Raw genomic sequence first — 19,428 nt, 5'->3', positions numbered from 1 at the left:
TGCTGGAGACAGTTTAGGGCGTTTGGGAGGCATCCGTCTGATTCGACGCTTTTCTGCAAACACTCTCCAGCGTCCTAGACAAAGAGAACTACGTATGCGTTGTCAGGAAGTAGCGCAGCCGTTAGCACGCTCGGGTTCTGAACGGAAGGATGGTGGTTGGAATCCCATCGTGCACAAAGATTTCTTTTTCTGATCTGACTAAAAAAGCGCGACACCTCTGCTGACAACCTTCTATCGACAACGATGAGGCATTAAAGGCTTTCGCCTTAAAAGTACGCCATGCAAAATGCCCTTGGCTACTGCTTTCATGCGCATGGAAAAAGCAAGGATATTCAACTGTGGTGGTTGTGCCTCCACTGCCCGTGGTACACCCACATACTACTCCCCCTCTCTTCTGCGGCCGGCACTGTCATCGCATTATGAGCAAAAATTCCTCTAAGAGAAATCCAGTAGCAGCTCTCTTCAAAGAAGAGCAAATTAACTAAGGCCCAGCACAGGTCCGTTCAGGGCTTTCGGAATGAACCATCAACATCGAAAGGATAATGAACGTGGAGTTTGGGCAAAATGCTACTTATTCCAAGAAAGCTGTCCGAGAAACTTCCCAAAAGCAAGGCCGAATGCATCGTCGATCACCATGAAATAGTATTTGCTTTGCATTCTGGCAATTAATTTTTATGGCCAAAGGGCATCTGGTACCAAGGAGCGACGTGGCACAAGGTGTTTCCGTCTTCTCAGGATGGGGTCAAAGACACATTTCCCAAGCATTTCGCCCTAAAGAAGCCGAGCGAGGGGAAAGCTCGTTCCCACTGTATCACCGGGGGGTACTGGGGGTTGAACCCCGCATAACTCGCGTGCGAGGCGGATGCTCAGACAACTAGGCCACCGCTGCGGTACTGCTTTGGATCAAGCATACCTGTATATAATTAGTGCGATTAAGCGTAGAAAGCAGGGCTAGTTGGTTGCCAGTGTAATTGCGAGACATTCCAGCGGCTAAAAAGACACGGACGAAGGTAGACGAGACAGGACGAACGCCCGTCTTTAACTAAGGTTTATTCCACTAACAGGTATTAAGTACAAAGGCGGCCCAAATAGATAGTAATCCGTGACAAGATAAAAAACCTATTGAAAAAATAGATTACCTCACGGCAAAAGTGTTGGTTGAGCCAGGTATAGCGATAAACAGAAGGTGCGCCGATGTGGGAAACATGAGAGGCATGGCACTCGTGCCTTCTGCATTTGTTCGATAATGGTTTTTTTATCTGGTCACGGATTGCTATCTCTTTGCGCCCCCTTTGCACATAATAGCAGTTTGTGAAATAAACCTCGGTTGAAGTCCGGCGTTCGTCCTGTCTCATGTGCCTTCGTCCGTGTCCTTTTTTTGGTCGCTGGAATGTCTCACAATTGTATAATTAGTGTGTTACTCGGCGCGTTGCTCGCTAATGTTTGAAGTTTGAAGTTTATTTTTACCACAAAGCAAAAATTGATACATGAGATGTGGTAGGGAAGGTGGGAAAAATGCTACACATTAGTAGCTTGACTAGCCCCCCCTCCCAATAACTGACAGCGGACGTTTTGACAAAGGTGAGTAGCATAGATTCACGCAACAAATATCACGACTACGATGCTAGTTTGCAAACAATAGACATCAAATTCAAACAACTCTATTACATAAGGAATTGGAATGAACATTGAAGTATTAGCAAGCATTATACAAAAAGTGAATACAGGTCAAGTTTAGGAAGTGCGCGCAATTTCTCTGTCGTGAGGTGGCATTTATTTAAAATCTGTGGAATGCTAGACTGAACCATCTGAAATCCATAATTCGTGCGAGATCTTGGAACATGCCACAGTTCTGTGTACCTCATTAAGCGTAAAGATGTGTTTCTTTTCAAATTTCCCAATGTTCTGAGAGTATGTGTGCCTTTACGTATTTCAGATTTAAGTGTTGACAGTAGCTTAAAGTCATACAGGTTTTGTAATTTCACGATTTTGAGTTTAGTGAATAATGGAGATGTGTGGGCATCATAAGGCTCCTTTGAAATCACTCGTAGAGCTTTTTTTTTTAACTATTATTAGGTTATACATTGCCTTCATGGTGCCATTTCCCCAGACTAAATGGCAGTAGCGCAAATGTGATTCGAACAGCATATATTAGACGGTTTTGTTGGATCGAGAGAAAAAACATAAACTTCCTCAGCATACCTAAAGCCTTCGAGAGTTTAGTGCGCAGGTAGTCAGTGTGATGGTCCCAAAGCATAAATTTATTAAATATTACTCCCAAGGATTTAGCATCAGGTGAGATTTCAATAACAGAGTCATTTAACTTTAGCATCTCATCAAAGGCTTGTGGGACAGATTTTGGACGGAATAAGACAGCTTTTGTTTATGGAAAATACCCGCAGGTAAGACAATACACCCAGCAGAATGACAAGACGGTGGTAATCCTGTCTATATACCATTTTCCAGAATGAGTACCGTCCGCTCACTCTCTATGTCAGTTCTATAGTATACGTGTATCGTCCTCTATGCTGGTTGTTCTTATGGTACAGCATACTCACCACAGCGAGTCAGCGTCCATCGCAGACAGGGTCGAACGCGAGACCGACGACGTGGCCGCCACAAGCTCAGCGTGGTGGGACACGCCGTTGATGAGTTCATGTCCTCCGCGTCTCAGCAGGTGGTGGTGGCTAGAATGGTGCCCATGCGGCGAAGACGACGAGTGGTGATGGTGACCTACCGCCGTCAGCGACGACTCCTCATCATCTTCATCATCATCATCGTCCATCATGTCGCGCCTGGCTCCAGTGTCGTAGACGGACACAGACCCGGGGCCGTGGTCCATGAGCAAGGCGTGAGAGCTCTGCGTTATGCCGCCGTGCAGGTCCTCGGGGTCCTGGTTGAGGTCCATGGGCGTCGGCGACGATGAAGACCTGTAACGGCAGCTGTCGCCCGAGGAGTCTGTGCTGCCACCGCTGCTCAGGGCTGACGTCGCCATGGTGGACAGAGGTAGGAGCCAAGGAACAAGCACGTCCTCGAAGAAGGCGGTCGACCTCAAGAGTCACCAGTCCTCGGGACACTGCGGTCGCCACGTTTAGTACCCTGTCACATCACAGACAGAAGAGTGCATAGACTGCACGACCGGAGGGAATGAACCTTTCAGCAACGTTCACTCACAGCACTCACGGTCTAATTACCCATGCCACACATTTATCACGTCCGATGTTCAAAGTCGGTGGTCCATGGGGCCTTTGCAGGATGAAGATGTTCTTTATGGAGCGAATGTTCAAAACAAGTTCAAAGCTTTGAAATATTTTGATTCCGGAAAAAACTTCCCAGTGAGCACTTCCTTCAACGGTGTGAGTCCAGTGACGTAGGTGAACCACCACAGCAGAGACGAGCGCACACGGTTTCCGGTGGTCCCTATTTGGCAGAGGGCTCTGTCAGATTGTTGTCCGTGCCAAAAAAAAACAGACACTCCGACAAGATTCGGTTTTTTTTTCTTCTATGCTTCTGGGCAGTTCGGATGACGTATTTCCTGGCTTGGCACAGGGTACACTATGATGCGAGACAGGAGCCTTGATGTCTGCTTGTTTGCAACTGCTTTCTCTCAGATGAACATCCGACACTTCTGGTTCCAGAGACAGGCTCGACTCTCGAAGGGAAGCGGCAGGTTTGTTCACGGACGAATGGGTGGCACTGCACTCATCTGCGTGGAAAGTTCGTGTGCTAAAGCAAAAGTTTCTCCCAATCTCCGCTGCTTTCTATTCTTGTGCGGCGGTGACTGTGGGCGAAAATTAACACGTCTTCACTACCAAACCATCTGTAGTTAGCTTTTCTCCGGCAGCATTGGCAGGGAAACGTATGGCACTCAACTCTTCCTTTTCTTTCTGTCTTTTCAAGCTAGTCCTCGGTCTGCACTCACAAAACAACACCGCTTTGGGCACCGTTATGCCATAATTCGACTTACCAGCCCTCTCCCTCAGTTGAATGTCACACCCTTTCGGGCTGGAGAAAGGCTAGGCGAAGTAGGGACGGCTCGCGTGTTATAACCGGCCACCACAACACACACACGGAACGGGCAGGTAGCACTCGCAGCAGTTGTCGACGACCGTACGCAGAGGAGTAGAGCTAGCGGCGGCGTCTAATGCAAAAACGTGGCCACAGAACCATCGCGGACACCAAACCGAGCAGAAAGACGGTCCTAGTATCCGAGGTTGGTTTCACAACTCGGGCTTCGCTTCCAGCGACGATCGATCGAAGTTTCTCGCTCGGCAACGGACGCGCAGTACGTACCACGCTCGAAAGTCGTGGGGGAGGCCCAGATAGGGCCGGTCGAAGCAAAAAGCACGAAAATAAGATGAAACCAAGAAAGGAGGATCGACTCCGCGATTGTGATTGGCTGCCGCGTAGCGGCGATGGGCGGTACTCTAGCTAGGCGCTCCACCAATGAGAGTGCTGAGAAAAGAAGAGAAGTGAGAGAGAGAGACCCGGCGTTGGGGTGAGGGCCGGAGTATTCAAGGCGGACAGCAGACAGGAAAATGCGGTACCCTCCAGCCATTTCACAGCTTTGTCCCGGTTTTTTTTTTTTTTTGCACTATTTCCTCGCTCGGAGCGGCTGAAAAAAGACGTACGGTTTGACGGCGGGGATATGGGGAGGCAGTTTGTCGTCAAAGGTTGTGATGTGCGTTTCGCGGTGCGAAGGCTTTTTCGTCGCCCTTGATAGAGCTGCTCGCATTCGAAGCGTTGGCGCACTCTGCGACGCGTCTACAACGTTTAGTGTTGGCTCTTTTTTTTTTTTTCGGTGCGACGGTTTCATGCTGCGCAATGTCATTCTTATTATATTTTCTCTACTCCAGTTAAAGTTAGGCTGGGTCTACTAACGCGTTCTTTTTTGTCACTTTTGAACACATTTCAGCCTTTATTCGTAGTAGCTGGTCTCAGCCTCGAAAAGTGCCGCTGACGCGAGCTACAGTTGGTTTGTGTACTGTGTGATCACATCTTAAATTAGAGAGTTCGATGCAGGGTATTTTTCGCTTTTGTCGCCACGAAAAACAAAATTAAAAAATCACAGGAACACATAGTGCAGACCTCTAATGCAGTCAAAAGCAACACAATTATGTCGTGCGTTTATGGCAGGCGTTAAGGGGCGGAGGGACACATTTGGCAGAGCATTGTGCGAACTGCAGAGCGTGAGAGCCGCGGCTGAAAGATATAAAGATACTTGGCAGAGGCGGTGATAAGACGGCACGTGAACTATTAGGAGATTTCACATCAGGAAGAGGGGGCATGACTGTGTGAGTGACACGTCTGTTAATCTTTTGCACGCAGAGTACAGGTATCTCGAACACGCACTGTGAACTGACGATGTGTTTCTTTACTGCGCATGTCTCCATTTATATATATATATATATCTGCTGTCTTACCTGCGAATAAATCAGATGAAGTTAGCGCCTGTCCTGTGTCTTTCCTCTCTTGTGTGCGTGTTGTTGTGCGCTTGAATTCATTTCAAAATAAGCTATGCACAATCTAGCCCAAACAGAAGTTTTGTTAAGTTTCAAGTTCTAGCAAAAATTACTCCTTCAGGAAATCATCAGCAATCGTTACAAGTCAGGTCGCTGTCCTTACAATAGCGACAAAAGGGTGAACAGCTAATTCCCTTTTTTGGGTTTTCAACATGTCGTTGCATGGTTGACGTCATTTTTAGACATTTTTTTTTTGTTGCTTTCACTAATGATGAAAAACATTTCGGCGAGTTACACAGTCGACGCCATATGCCTCCGTTCGTTGAACTCGCCTCAAAGGAATATAAGTGCTTTGAAATTTCCCGTGGTTGATTACCTAATTAAATGCACACAGAAACGTTAGAAACCTTCGGTTAACACAGCTGATGAATGAAGACTCATCTTATTTTCGCTTCAAGAGATTCGAGAGAACGTCAGAATAAGCACTGCAATGGCGTTTCCAACTAGCCTTTGTTTTTTCGTTCCTTTTTGGTTTATTGCTAATTGCGTCCCATTTAGTCAAGAGTGATTTAAAAACGGAAAGCTCAGCTTAAGTTTTCACTCATAGACTTAAAAGAGACAATCTTCTCAGATGCTGGTGTAAACGCGTGTCATTCGAAAGTCGACACAGATGTGAGGTGAACTTCAGCACATAATAAAAAAACGCCAGGCGAGGCTACTTAAAGGGAGACTGAAGCACTTCTTTTGAAAATCGGGCTGGCAGCGGCGTCCTATAGTTTTTCATGCTGTATACTGGAATATCGCATCCAAATAAGGCAAAAACAAGCGCGAATTGCCTTTTTTAGCCGAAATATGCGGCCTGTGCCGCGGGGCACGCCGCGCGGCGCGCCGCCGCCCGTGATTGGTCAAGAGAGGTCGTGACGTCACTTTGAGGACCGGGGAAGCTGCCGATGGGAAGCCAGCGCTGCGTTGAGTGCAGATCGCAGCTTTCCGTGTCGTTGTAAAAGCGAATACGGCGACTATTTTTTTTTACTGACCTCCGAAGAAAAGGATACTACAATTTGCTCATTCCACGTATCGCCTGAAACCAAAAAAGACACAAGCAAAAAATTCTGCGTCTAGCACAAGCATACGCCAGCGTCAAATACACGACGCAGACCATGCGTAAAAGGTGCCAGCACAACCTCGGCTCGTATTCTCGGAAAGGAAGGGGTGCGAAATATACTCAAGTCAATTACCACCACCGGACGCCACCTGGCTCGGCCGGAAGAGCTTCATCCTAAAGAAGAGGCTTAAATCACTGTGTACAAAAAATCCTGTTCTCAGTACCCGGCGTTGCAGGTTGGGGCAAGAAAGTATTTCAAGGAAACGATGAAGGAGCACAAAGTTGATGTCAAAATTAGCGAAGCGCAGTGGCCAAGCACTGCGAGGCATGTGACCACAAGATAGTGACGCAATCATTGTGCGCTGGAAACCAAGCCAAATACGCGCGCAAGGCTGCTGCTTCACTCGTGGCGCGTTCAGCAGATGCCAGAAAATATTAATCGCTGCCTCGGAGACGTTCGCCCTTCCTAGATTTGCAGTTTAGGTTCAGTGAAATAGTTGCCAATTATATGTGTGTTTAAAAGCCAAGCTAGCTGCAACTCGCCCGCTGCCACAACTTGATGAAGAAACCGAGTAAGGTTGCGGTGTTTTTTTGCAAAAACTATGTTGGCATTCATTTCTCTCATAAATTTGCATCCGAAATCAATGTCGAAAGCTTTCATTTTAATCGCTTAGCTATGATTAAACGAGATGCCGCATATGAAGAGCTTCGATGCTTCCTTGCTTTGCTTTATTGTGCTTTGCTCTGCTTGCTTGCTTGCTTGCTTGCTTGGACACGTCGAACGGAGTATAAAATCACTAACCGAGCCTTGCTGAGCACGTCTCAGGTGGTCTGGCCGCACCTAAGCTGAGGAGAGCGACACATGCTTAAGCCTCTATAATAAGGTTTCTTCAGGCGCTAAGTGAGCATGTTTCTACTTTCAAAAGAGGCGCGTCTTCGGAATGGTGACACGCCTCTCATGCGCGAGAAAATCGAAGGAACTGTGTCATGGTTCAGCCGCGCCTTTTCACCAGAAATCTCCAGAGGTCACATTAGGGACAAGCTCTGCATGTAGCCGCTCTTACGAAAGTGCTCCGAGAAGAGTAGGCTTGCTTTGGCCAGCTTGAATTCTTCGTCACAGCAGCGAGCGCTTGCGCTGCGAGCTTTTGATCGTGCGAAAAACAGTGGAAGACGACACAGTCTCGGCCGTAATTCAAATTCAAATTCTTTATTACATTCAAAAGTACACAAAGATGTGTCCAACACTGTCTGGACCCGTAGCCGTAGGCTAGTCATGGGTCCAAAAAATGAAATACAGTCATATAGACACTCCAGTACAAAGCAATTAGAAATTGTAACAGCGGGGTAGATACATGCGTATGAATACAAGCGCAGAAATGGGAGAAAGAAAAAAATAAAAACATTACACGGAACAACTATATAATATGAAAAACATCGCCTATGTCCAAAAAAGAAATAATAATAATAATAAAAACGAATTCGCGCAGCAGGTTGAGTAAGAGTTAGTTCTTAGTATGTATGTGCTGAAAGAATTTTTTTGCTGTAGGAGTGAAATTTTGAGCGTATTTTACTTCGTGGGGAAGGGAATTCCATATTTTTGCACCAATAAAAGCGAGCTGTCGTTCTCCATATACGTTGTTCATGGACACGAACGCAGAGTATAGTACCTCGTGTTGAATCTGATTCTCGAGGTCGGCTGACGCGCTTTGTACGTCACAACGCACGCAGCACGAGAAACAACGCGCGCTGAAAGCTCGCTCGGGTGCCCCGAAGTATCCCCGGCTCCTCAACGTGACGTCACGTTGGCCGACATGGACGAGGTTTCCCTGTCCGCTGTTCTCCTCTCCTACGCTCGCGCGGGGCGCGGGAGATTTGAACATCGCGTTTTTAATTGGGGATTGCGCCACTGTTTTAGCCAAAATCGAAAAAATAATTTCACAGACGTGATCAGCAATGACACTACTTCAAAACCCTAAAAAATTAGCTTATTCGAAAACCGCCTCAGTATCCCTTTAAGGGATAATATGAGCCGTTTCTAGAGAGTTTTATTATAATTGAAAAGGTTGAGAGTTCTTTCGCGATATCATCCGCCCATCTGGTCATCCTGCTGCATCGTGAGAATGAACCGAGCAGTTGCTCATCAGATGACTCGTTCATCGTTGAATCGAGGCCACTGAAGTATGCAGTGCGACTGCCTCAAGACTTTTGAGAGATATGCAGGGTGCCCCACCTAGGACGTTACACAATTTTTAAAAATAGACATTGGGTTAGAAGATCGCTTTTTTCGCCGTAGCATTGTCAGCGGTGTAGCACAACTGAAGACAGCTAAGATATGCTAAGTAGCATGGTTATTAACTGGTAATACATAGTGCACTTTTTAACTATTTGGGCTACTTAATTATTGAGTGGACGTGTAGTCCACCGTAAGTAATATCCATATCTGTTTTTAGAATTTCGATAATGAGCTTGCCTTCGGCGCTGTGGCCCAAACATTTTGGCTAGTTCGACGAGTTACGTCACTGGAGAGGTTGCTTTGCCTGCAAGCTTCTTGAAAGCGCATGTATTTTTGTGCGATGCAGCCAGACCTTTTTGGGCCACATCGCCGAGGATAAGCGCGTTTGCGAAATTCTAAAAATTGATGTATTACTTAAAGTGGGCTACACGCCTCTGAATAATTAAGGAGGTTAACCATAATAGCTAAACAGTTAGCTATTGAGTATTAGTTAACCAGCCTGCTAGTTAGCACGTCTTGTCTATGAGGAAAAAAGCGCTTTTCTAACTGAAATGGAGCCGCCGCGGTGGCTCAGTGGTTATGGTGCTCGGCTGTTGACCCAAAAGACGCGGGTTCGATCCCGGCCGCGGCGGCTAGAATTTCTTTGGAGGAGAAATTCTAGAGGCCCGTGTACTGTGCGATGTCAGGGTACGTTAAAGAACCCCAGGTGGTCTAAATTTCCGGAGCCCTCCACTACGGCGTCTTTCATAGCCTGAGTTGCTTTGGGACGTTAAACCCCATAAACTAAAGCAAACCTAACTGAAAAGGTTATCTTTAGAAATTGTCTAAAATCTTAGGTTAAACACCCTGTATATGTTTCCAATGTGTTTGATACCCTGCCCGGTGTACGCTCCTAGCCCTTCGGCCTCCATATTCGCTTCATTATTGCATGCAGAGTTTTATGTCGTGACCACCCATACAATGTGTTCGGAAATCCGGAGTTCGTGTGCACATTTGAGCTCCACTGATAAGCCGAATAAGGCGATATATATTTCGCAAATAAAAAGCAATCCCTGCGTGTATTTATCGATAGAATCCGCACTCACCTTTTCGCGTCTTTCGCGCAGACTAGAGCACCCTCAGGGCCGTCCCGATCTTCTGAAACTCGACGGGCGTGAAGGGCACAAAAAATTGTGATGCGTTTTATTAATGCGAAAGCATTACTTGGCGTTGTGGATGATTTAGCGTCCGCTAAACGTTTCGGCAGCGATTTCTCCGTTTGTGTGAGAGTGAAGCTAAAAAGGATTGTGTGTGATAGAGGATGATGCAGGTCACAACTTGGTCGATGTGTAGTAATTAATTAATTAGAGCCAAAAATGGCAGACGCCAGAATAGTATCGGACGTCGACATAGTGCGAGGATGTGAAAACAGTACTAGACGTCAAAATTGCGGGAAAAACGCAACCACATGACAGGGGATGATAGAACGTCGCTGTACACTAAATTTGATTGATCTAAAATAATCAGTTAAATAATTAGAGACCAAAAGGTCATTTAGAAGTCAAAATAGCTCCGGACGTGCATGTAGTTCGAGGACGTAAAAATAGCGGTAGAGAGGCAAACAGTCAAAAGAGAAAAAGAGGCAAAAAAATTGGCAGTGGCTTAGCTCTGGTTAGGCCTGGGTATACTAGCGAAAAGCTGCAGTTATGCTTTGTTTGCTTGGCTGTCGCAGTTCGCGCACAATGCACTGGGAGCACCACGGTAGCGGTGTAGATTTTGAGCCAACTCCCTCGCTACCACTTCTGGGTCTTCTTCCTTCCATGGCGAATGTCTGCGCCTCTTCTACGGCCGCCGCTCACGCGTGCGTTCTCGCAACGCCTTGCGAAAGAACCTTCTCTTGGGACGGAGACCGCCGTCCCAACCGGTTAACCGATGGCGAGGAGGAGAAGTAACGACGGAGCGCGCGCCGCGGCCCGCGGCCTCTTTTATGTCCGCCGCCGCCGCTCGAGCGTTATCGCAACGCCTTGCGATAACGCGATAAGAACCGCTAGCAGCTGCGAAGGGTAAACAGGTGGCGAGGAGGAGAATGGAGGGGGTGGCGAGGAGGACGAAGGGCGCGCCGCGGCGGCGCCCAGGGGTGGCCCACGCGAAGCGCGGTGTTGACGAGCCTAGTGAAGCTTTTCGTTTCAAAAGAGAGTCAAACAGTCTAAAGTGAAGCAAAGAGATGCGACGAGTGGGAAGGAGGCATCAGTGCTTTTGCATTTTCCAATTAGGGTCGCCGCGGTGATGTGTAACGCTCTTTCGCCCTTGCAGTACTTATACATTGCTCCTTCTATTTGCACAAGAAGTTCTAGCTACTGCAATCGTTATTTACACTGTGTAATTCAAAATTCGTGGCAATGACAAGGTAATTTCGTACAGACTTTTAATGCCATGATTTGTCCCTTCCACGGGCAACGCAGTGAAATCTTTTGGTTTGGTTTATTGGTTTGTGGGGGTTTAACGTCGCAAAGCGACTCAGGCTATGAGGGACGCCGTAGTGAAGGGCTGCGGAAATTTCGACCACATGGTGTTCTTTAACGTGCACTGACATGACACTGTACACGGTCCTCTGGAATTTCGCCTCCATCGAAATTCGATCGCCGCGGCCGGGATCGAAGCCTCGTCTTTCGGGTCAGCAGCCGAGTGCCATAACCACTGAGCCACCGCGGCGGTCTGAAATCTTTTGCCACAATCATAATAAAATAAAGTTTTTTTTTCAATTTCAATTGTTATTTGCTTTCTTGGTTTTCGAGGGGAGGCCGAAGGCTCTCTGCGGCCTGACAAAGGCCCCAGCGCCCCTGTGTGCAGTTCGACAGAAGTGGTTCGTCTGCCACGTGTTGCAGAGATGTGTAAAAAAAGAAACGCATCGAGAATACGCAGCTAATAATACACAGTATGTACACAGAAAATATGGAACTTAAATAATTATACGCGCGCTTCAAAGGCAAAGGACCCTAGGCATCCTTACCGGATGAAACCTCACGTCTACAATATCCCCTTTGTCGAAAGACTCTAGTTTAATGGTGAATTTTGCTGCGACAATTACAACGTGTTCGGTTCAGCTGTCGCGTCCATTGTTTAATTACGGCGTTTAAGGTTTCGTCAGGCTGATGTGTAGTTTAGATTCTTAATTTGGAATCACTTCCAATGATAACAAGGGGCGTGGTCGTTCAGCATTAAAAAAAGATCGCAAAATATTACATTCGCATTAAAAGGCCGCAATATGGCTTCAATTTCTTGCCTACATTCTACTGTGCTAGTTGCAGAAGAAGTGAAATTGAACACCACCGGGTTTGTCACCTGCCTTAGTAAAGAGAAAAAAAAACCCTCATAACACATGAACTCTTGTCACTCCAGAATAACAATTTCTATGCGCTTAGTACTTGTTTTAGTCGATCAGTGCTGAAGCATCGAATATTTTTTCTAATGACACCGCATAAAGGAGCATGGGCTTCTATAGTTATCCTCCTCATTGGTTCTTTGCACAATGCCAACATCTCCACATTTCGCTGCAAAGGAACAGGTTTCAGTGTATCCGTTCGGCTTTTTTTTTTTGTGGGACCACCAAGCGACACATTGCGCAATTAATGTTGTACTGTTTGCTTTCTTTCTAGCTTCTTTTATCCCCCACATGTTATGTACAGGGCAGCCAACAGTAAGTGCATTTGTGCACCGCATAACAAATAAATCATTATTATTATTATTATTATTATTATTATTATTATTATTATTATTATTATTATTATTATTATTATTATTATTATTATTATTATTATTATTATTATTATTATTATTTTGTTCACACCGGCTATAGAAACAGACGCGGGAGCGGATTCGTGAGTAGCTCTTGGAGGTGGGAGTCACATCTGCGCAATGAGCTTCCTGAAGTTAGCTGAAAAACAAAGTTTTTTTATGGTTTTCAATTCTAAACTTCTCGCTAAAGGGGGAGGGGGGGGGGGTCGTGGAAGTGGCCTCCCTTCGCCCTTTCCCCCTTATATCGGGCCCTTAACGCACTTGCAAACGATTCATCTGGTTATGGAGTACCTTGTAAACGTACTTCATCCTTTCATCGAGATCGCCTAAGTTCATTACTAGCGCCTCTTAATCCCTACGGAAACAAAAAAAAAAAGCGGGGGTCTTGATATGCAGCGCGCGAATATACGTTCAATGTTTAACCAATTAATTTCAAGGAATAACCAACTGATCGTACGACTACAGTTTATTCGATCTCTCTACCGTTTTGCTCTTTCTACATAGGTGGCAATGACTGCAATTTATTCGTATAAAAACGCGATTGTTTTTGTCTTTTCATTCCCCAGCTGTGTTGCTTTTTTAAGGCGAAAGCCTTTAGTGCCTCATCGCGGTCGACGGCTGGTTGTCAGCAGAAGGCTGTCAGCGGAGGTGTCACGCTTTTTCTAGTCAGACTAGAAAGAAAATCTTTGTGCACGATGGGATTTGAACCACCATCCTTCCGTTCAACCCGAGCGTGCTAACGGCTACGCTACTTCCTGCCAACGCATACGTAGTTCTCCTTGTCTAGGACGCTGGAGAGTGTTCGCAGAAATTCGTCGAATCATACGGATGCCTCCCAAACGCCCTCCAGTGTGTCCAGTATTTAAATTCGCTAACAATTGTGTACTTAATTAACATCTTAACCGCACATCAGTGACACAAGCAGCAACACCGCGCTAAAGGCTTTCGCCTCACCGCACTTTAGGTCAACAAAGTGCCTCCCCCCTCCCCCCCCCCCCCCCCCTGAATTTTTTTTGCTTGTTTAATTGATTTTGAGTATATAGCGTCACCTATCGGAATATTAACGTATTACTTGCCGTAATTTTATAAGAAAATTTAAATCCTGCTCGTAGCGTACATTTATCCAATATACGGTCAACTTCTTAGTTCGTTGCAGGCTCGGTAGAAAATGCTCGTTGTGTACACATTAGGTGGGGTCTTCTTCTCCTTTCTTTAGGAGTTGCCAGTAGCTGCAGCTGATGTGCAGCTTATGCTGGTGATTGTCATGGAACCTGATTCACTGGCAAATGGATGCTCGGTGTGTGTACTCGACGCAGCCAGCCGTACACATACCCATTCGGAACGATGCCATGCCCTTCTTATCTCGGCCTCCCGACGCAAGTTTGGCCCCTTTCTTTCTGTAGAACCGATCCCCATCGTTGTTAACACGGCGAGCTTGTTAGGAATCAATGGTTCATGTTTGTAAGCGTGTTCAAGCCCTTTCGAGTCACTATTTCTGGATCCGTGCTCATGACAACACTCGGCCAACGTTCATATTGGCATTTCTCTGCGCATACTCCGGGCACCTCTCAGTCGGATTTGCAGTGCGTTGTAGAGAACGTGTACGCGTTATGTTCAAATCAGCATGCGTTGTCGTCTGGTGCCCACACATGCGTGAAGGGGAAGCGACAAAAATGTTTGTTTATTGCCTGCCTAAGGTCTGGTAACGAGGCTGGCAGAACCTGCAAAATAAATAAATCTCTCCATTTACATGTCACACATGGACACCGAAAATATGTTTCAAATAAATGTGTCTCCAAGAAACTTGCTGGATAATCCGCGCTACACCTCGAATACTTCTTGCATATTCGCTTGGTACTGCTCTCATAAATGAGCCATGCATTCTGCGATGCTATTGCCTAGGCTTGTGAACCAAGGCTGCTCCTCCGTGATCGGAATGAGCTTATGCATATATGTTATTAAAACTTCCTGTTGGGTGAGTTGGTAGTTCATCCCGATGTAGAGAGGTTTATAGCGCAATCGAAGGCAAGGAGAACAGAGGGGTCACACGCATGCAGGCGCTATGCATGAGTGTGTGTCGCCTCTGTGGTCTTTGTTCACTGTACAAACCCCTCTACACCGAGATAGACCTATGTTAATGAGGGCTGCCACAGAAGTTCAAATATTAGAGAGCTACTTTCATGCGGTGCGGATGTCCGCATCATGGTGCCGGACATCCTGTGGGCAGGGTAAACACAGGTGCAGGACACCGGTACGCGGGGTGCACTCAGTGAACGGACGGACGGACAAAAGTAAGGGAACACGGGCAATATAGACATCGGGAAACCGTACTCGGGAAAATTAGACATTTAACTTTTCATCCATTAAAAATACAAAGCACGCAAACTAAATCAATCCTCAATGTTCAAAAAAAAATTGCGAGGACGCTTTGGCAGCTAAATTGTTAAGAGGCGAAAGCCGAGGACACTATGCCGTGACGTCTTCTGGAGGATGTGACGTCACACCGTTCCCGTGGCTATATCGATACTCAAATTGTACACCTTTCGGGGATCTCAAGAGTTAATTACGCTTAATTACACATTTTTCTATCTAATTTGACACAAATCCGACATTTTTCCGACCACTCTGCGACAATTTTCACTATGCCGTGGCGACTTCCGTTGGATGTGACGTCACACTTTTCCTGCGGCTATATCGACGCCCGGGTTATTTCGACGCAATTTCAACATTTCTGCCTGTAATTAATTAACCAGTGAATCTACACTCCTCAAACTTGGCTTCTAGGTTCATTTTTTCCTCCTCTATCTGAAGCAATTATTCGTTTTCTCCTATCTTTTTTAGTTCCAGAGTTAACGCGAGTTAAACGCTGCCAAAGGTGTGACACCCTCTGCTAACGGACGACAGTATGAGCCATTGAAGTCTTTCGCCTTAATACAGAGCACGCGAAGTAAATCAGTGCTCAATGCTCAAAAATATTTCACTGCACAAACGGCACACAATGTCAAGCCCGCTTGCGAGCGGTGTGAAGAACGTTTCTGAGATGCAGCGAAGAAAACTGAGAGTGGAAAACACTCGGCCCACAATATGGGAAAATTGTTTTCGGGACAAGAATCCGTCTGGCGCAAGTCTCGGTGGCCTCTCCCCCTGTCAACGCCCTCACCTCGCTCATGTCTCCTCAGCCCCACTGTCCACATCTCACAAACATTTTAGTAAGTGAGTGAGTGAGTGAGTGAGTGAGTGAGTGAGTGAGTGAGTGAGTGAGTGAGTGAGTGAGTGAGTGAGTGAGTGAGTGAGTGAGTGAGTGAGTGAGTGAGTGAGTGAGTGAGTGAGTGAGTGAGTGAGCGAGCGAGTGAGCGAGCGAGTCAGCGAGCCAGCGAGCAAGCGAGCCAGCGAGAGAGCGAGCAAGCGAGCCAGCGAGAGAGCGAGCAAGCGAGCGAGCAAGCAAGCAAGCAAGCAAGCAATTATGCAAGTGAGTAAGTAATAATTAAGTAAGTAATTAAGTAGGTGAGTAAATAAGATTTCCCATTTCTTTTTTACTCAGGGCAGTGTCAACAAGCTCGAAAGGTAGCTGGCTAAACAAAAATGAAAGTAAAAAACAAAACAAAACAAAAAACACCGGCGACAGGGGTCACGTGGTGCGCAACTGCCGTTTCTCCAAAAAGTATCTCCCTTAAGACATCGCCGCTGTAAACATTGTTCTAGAATGCCGATACGAGCTTCAAAACAGTCACTTAACTCGCTTCTCCCAACACATCCAATGTATCCAGGAGGCATAAGACTCAAGCTTCCAAAGTCATTAGCATGCGCTGAATTCCTTTCGGGTGCGCAAAATGGCCGCCTGGGTGCGCTGCAATCTCTTCTTGAGTCGAGGCACCCTATTCTTGAGCACCCCAAAGTGACCCTACGGATAAGCCCTTTGTTGTCCGCGGCGGGAGCGGGTTCTCTGAAGAGGTCAGGGGAGCAGAGTAGAAGAGACCTTTGCAGTGCCCCGAGACCTTACCGTTTGTGTACACGCATGTTAGCGATAAGCATCGCGAACGGGGGCTCCCTGCGTGTTCTACGAGAGGCGACTAGTAGCGCCCCCTCCTGGTGTTGTTGCAAGCTATGTATATAAAGTAGCGAGCGGATGAACTGCCGGCTTGTATGCGAGTCCGCGACCCTTTTGTGTCGTCTCCCTATGGCTTCCTTTACTGGACTTTGTGGGCCGCGAGCTACAGGCAAAGGGAACCCCTTTTTGCTGCGAAAGGGTTTCCAGGCTATCCATTAGTTTCATTTGTTTTTTTTTTGTTGTGGTATGAGTTCGACTCGGCGTTCGCGTGACCTTCTCTGAGGTGCGTTGGCCGTCTGGTTGTGCTCATGTTTACAACTCGCATGCAAGCACGTACGACAGTTTCCTATAGCTGACTACACAGTTTTGCTTCAGGAATTTCTCGTCGAGAATTTCAGCCCAGTTTTAAGCATGAAATGCTTTTAGCTCCCGTTGTCGGCAGTGTGGTGACGTCACGCCGAGACCGAGAGCCATCATCCGGGCACTGAAATCCACTCATCCGGGCACTGAATTCCAGTCATCCGGGCACTGAAATCCACTCATCCGGGCACAGAATTCCAGTCATCCGGGCGCTGAATTCCAGTCATCCGGGCACTGAAATCCACTCATCCGGGTACTGAATTCCAGTCATCCGGGCACTGAAATCCACTCATCCGGGCACTGAATTCCAGTCATCCGGGCTCTGAAACGAGAACATCCGGGCACCGTACGAGACTTAACGAGATTTAACGAGACTCTCTAAGCCCTCCTACGCGACCGGCATGCAAGCGCCGGTTGGTCTCCAAACGAGACAAAAAATAACTGCTGCCAGTGCCTTCTCAATGTTTATCAAGATATCAGTGGAGCTGTGGGTTTGATAATGCACGGAATTATAATTTCCGATTTCTAATAACGCGTGCAAAAAGCACATAAATGCCACGTTACACTTCGTTGTCATACGTGATCTCTTAGGGGCTTCGCGCATCGAAGCAAAGGCGCACAGGGGCCCGGGGGATAGGTAGGTAGGTAGGTAGGAAAGACTTTAATTGCTCTAGAAAGGTGCTAGTAGCAGACGAGAAAGAAGAGGTCCATCTTCCTTCTTCTCACAGGGTCGGTGCCCCTATTCCAGGGCTCCGCTGAGCTTCGCTGCTCGTTGGGCGTGCTGGATAAGACCTTGTTGGCAACCCAGATCGCCGCTGGAGAGCCGGCTCTCCTGGGAGAAGCGCTGCGTTCAAAGGGCAAGGCATCGCGCCGAACGGGTGGTGGCGTTCCTCCCTTCCTTTACGGTGCGGTTCGGGTGTCCACCGAGATGGCAGAGAATTACTGCGCCATTTCCTTTCCTCAAAAAACCTTGCGCTCAAATGGCAAGGCATCGCGCTGAACGGGTGGTGGCGTTCCTCCCTTCCTGTACGGTGCGGTTCGGGTGTCCACCGAGATGACATTAGGCCCGCAAACATTTCATGCTTACTCTACTCTCGTTTACGGGAGAGGCAGAGTTTTTAAGCATGAAATGCTTTTAGCTCCCGTTGTCGGCAGTGTGGTGACGTCACGCCGAGACCGAGAGCCATCATCCGGGCACTGAAATCCACTCATCCGGGCACTGAAATCCACTCATCCGGGCACTGAATTCCACTCATCCGGGCACTGAATTCCAGTCATCCGGGCACTGAAATCCACTCATCCGGGAACTGAAATCCACTCATCCGGGCACTGAATTCCAGTCATCCGGGCTCTGAAACGAGAACATCCGGGCACCGTACGAGGCTTAACGAGATTTAACGAGACTCTCTAAGCCCTCCTACGCGACCGGCATGCAAGCGCCGGTCGGTCTCCAAACGAGACAAAAAATAACTGCTGCCAGTGCCTTCTCAATGTTTATCAAGATATCAGTGGAGCTGTGGGTTTGATAATGCACGGAATTATAATTTCCGATTTCTAATAACGCGTGCAAAAAGCACATAAATGCCACGTTACACTTCGTTGTCATACGTGATCCGGGGGAGAAGCGCTGCGTTCAAAGGGCAAGGCATCGCGCCGAACGGGTGGTCGCGTTCCTCCCTTCCTTTACGGTGCGGTTCGGGTGTCCACCGAGATGGCAGAGAATTACTGCGCCATTTCCTTTCCTCAAAATACCTTGCGTTCAAATGGCAAGGCATCGCGCTGAACGGGTGGTGGCGTTCCTCCCTTCCTGTACGGTGCGGTTCGGGTGTCCACCGAGATGACGTTAGGCCGGTAAACATTTCATGCTTACTGTACTCTCGTTTACGGGAGAGGCAGAGATTTTTTATAACTTGTAACTAACTATATGGCCGCCGTGGTCGAGCATGAATCTAGTACAGGGTTGGTCAAAAGTCCACAGGCCACAGGGCTTTCTTTTCATCGGTATATCCTGACACCTAGGAAATTTGATAAAACTATTAATGTTCTCAGAGATTAGAACGATACTTCTTCTAGCCACGTACTACAGATATTTTGAACTTCGGGGATATTGTAAGTTCCTGACGACACTGCTCAATAGCTGACCCTGTGGCTTGGGAGCCTTTCACCAACCCTGTACATGTCCGGGTGTTCATTTCGTGTTGTTTCTTGAAATTGATTGCTCGGACAAGTTCGTTCGTTTTAAATACATCACTGAAGGAAATAAGAGAGAAATTCTGCATGTACCGGCATGCCCATATTTAATCGTCGTTACGTCTATTGTATGACAGAGGCCTCTCCTGAGGACCCTGGACTATAGTGGCAGTGTAGAAGTATCAGCTGTCGGCACTCTGTCTGAACAAACTTTCGTATCTAATCTGCCTATCTCGCTCTCTGCTGTCCCTTGCAA

General features: G+C 47.2%; 1 protein-coding gene across 2 annotated transcripts in view; it reads right to left on the bottom strand.

Moving 5' to 3' along the window:
- The window catches only part of LOC149331107 (uncharacterized), a 121,888-nt gene extending 117,584 nt beyond the window's left edge, over positions 1 to 4,304 (bottom strand). For both annotated transcript variants that reach the window (XM_089556331.1, XM_089556332.1), the window contains exon 1: positions 2,559 to 4,304. In XM_089556331.1, the coding sequence (XP_089412457.1) occupies positions 2,559 to 2,995 (437 nt within the window). In that variant the 5' untranslated portion in view covers positions 2,996 to 4,304. The remainder of the gene's footprint in view (positions 1 to 2,558) is intronic.
- Positions 4,305 to 19,428: the final 15,124 nt, after the last annotated feature.

Source organism: Amblyomma mixtum, chromosome 8 (genome assembly GCF_055824585.1).
Source record: "Amblyomma mixtum isolate Tamu chromosome 8, ASM5582458v1, whole genome shotgun sequence".
NCBI lineage: Eukaryota > Metazoa > Arthropoda > Arachnida > Ixodida > Ixodidae > Amblyomma > Amblyomma mixtum.
This window is presented reverse-complemented; position numbering and strand designations above follow the sequence as displayed.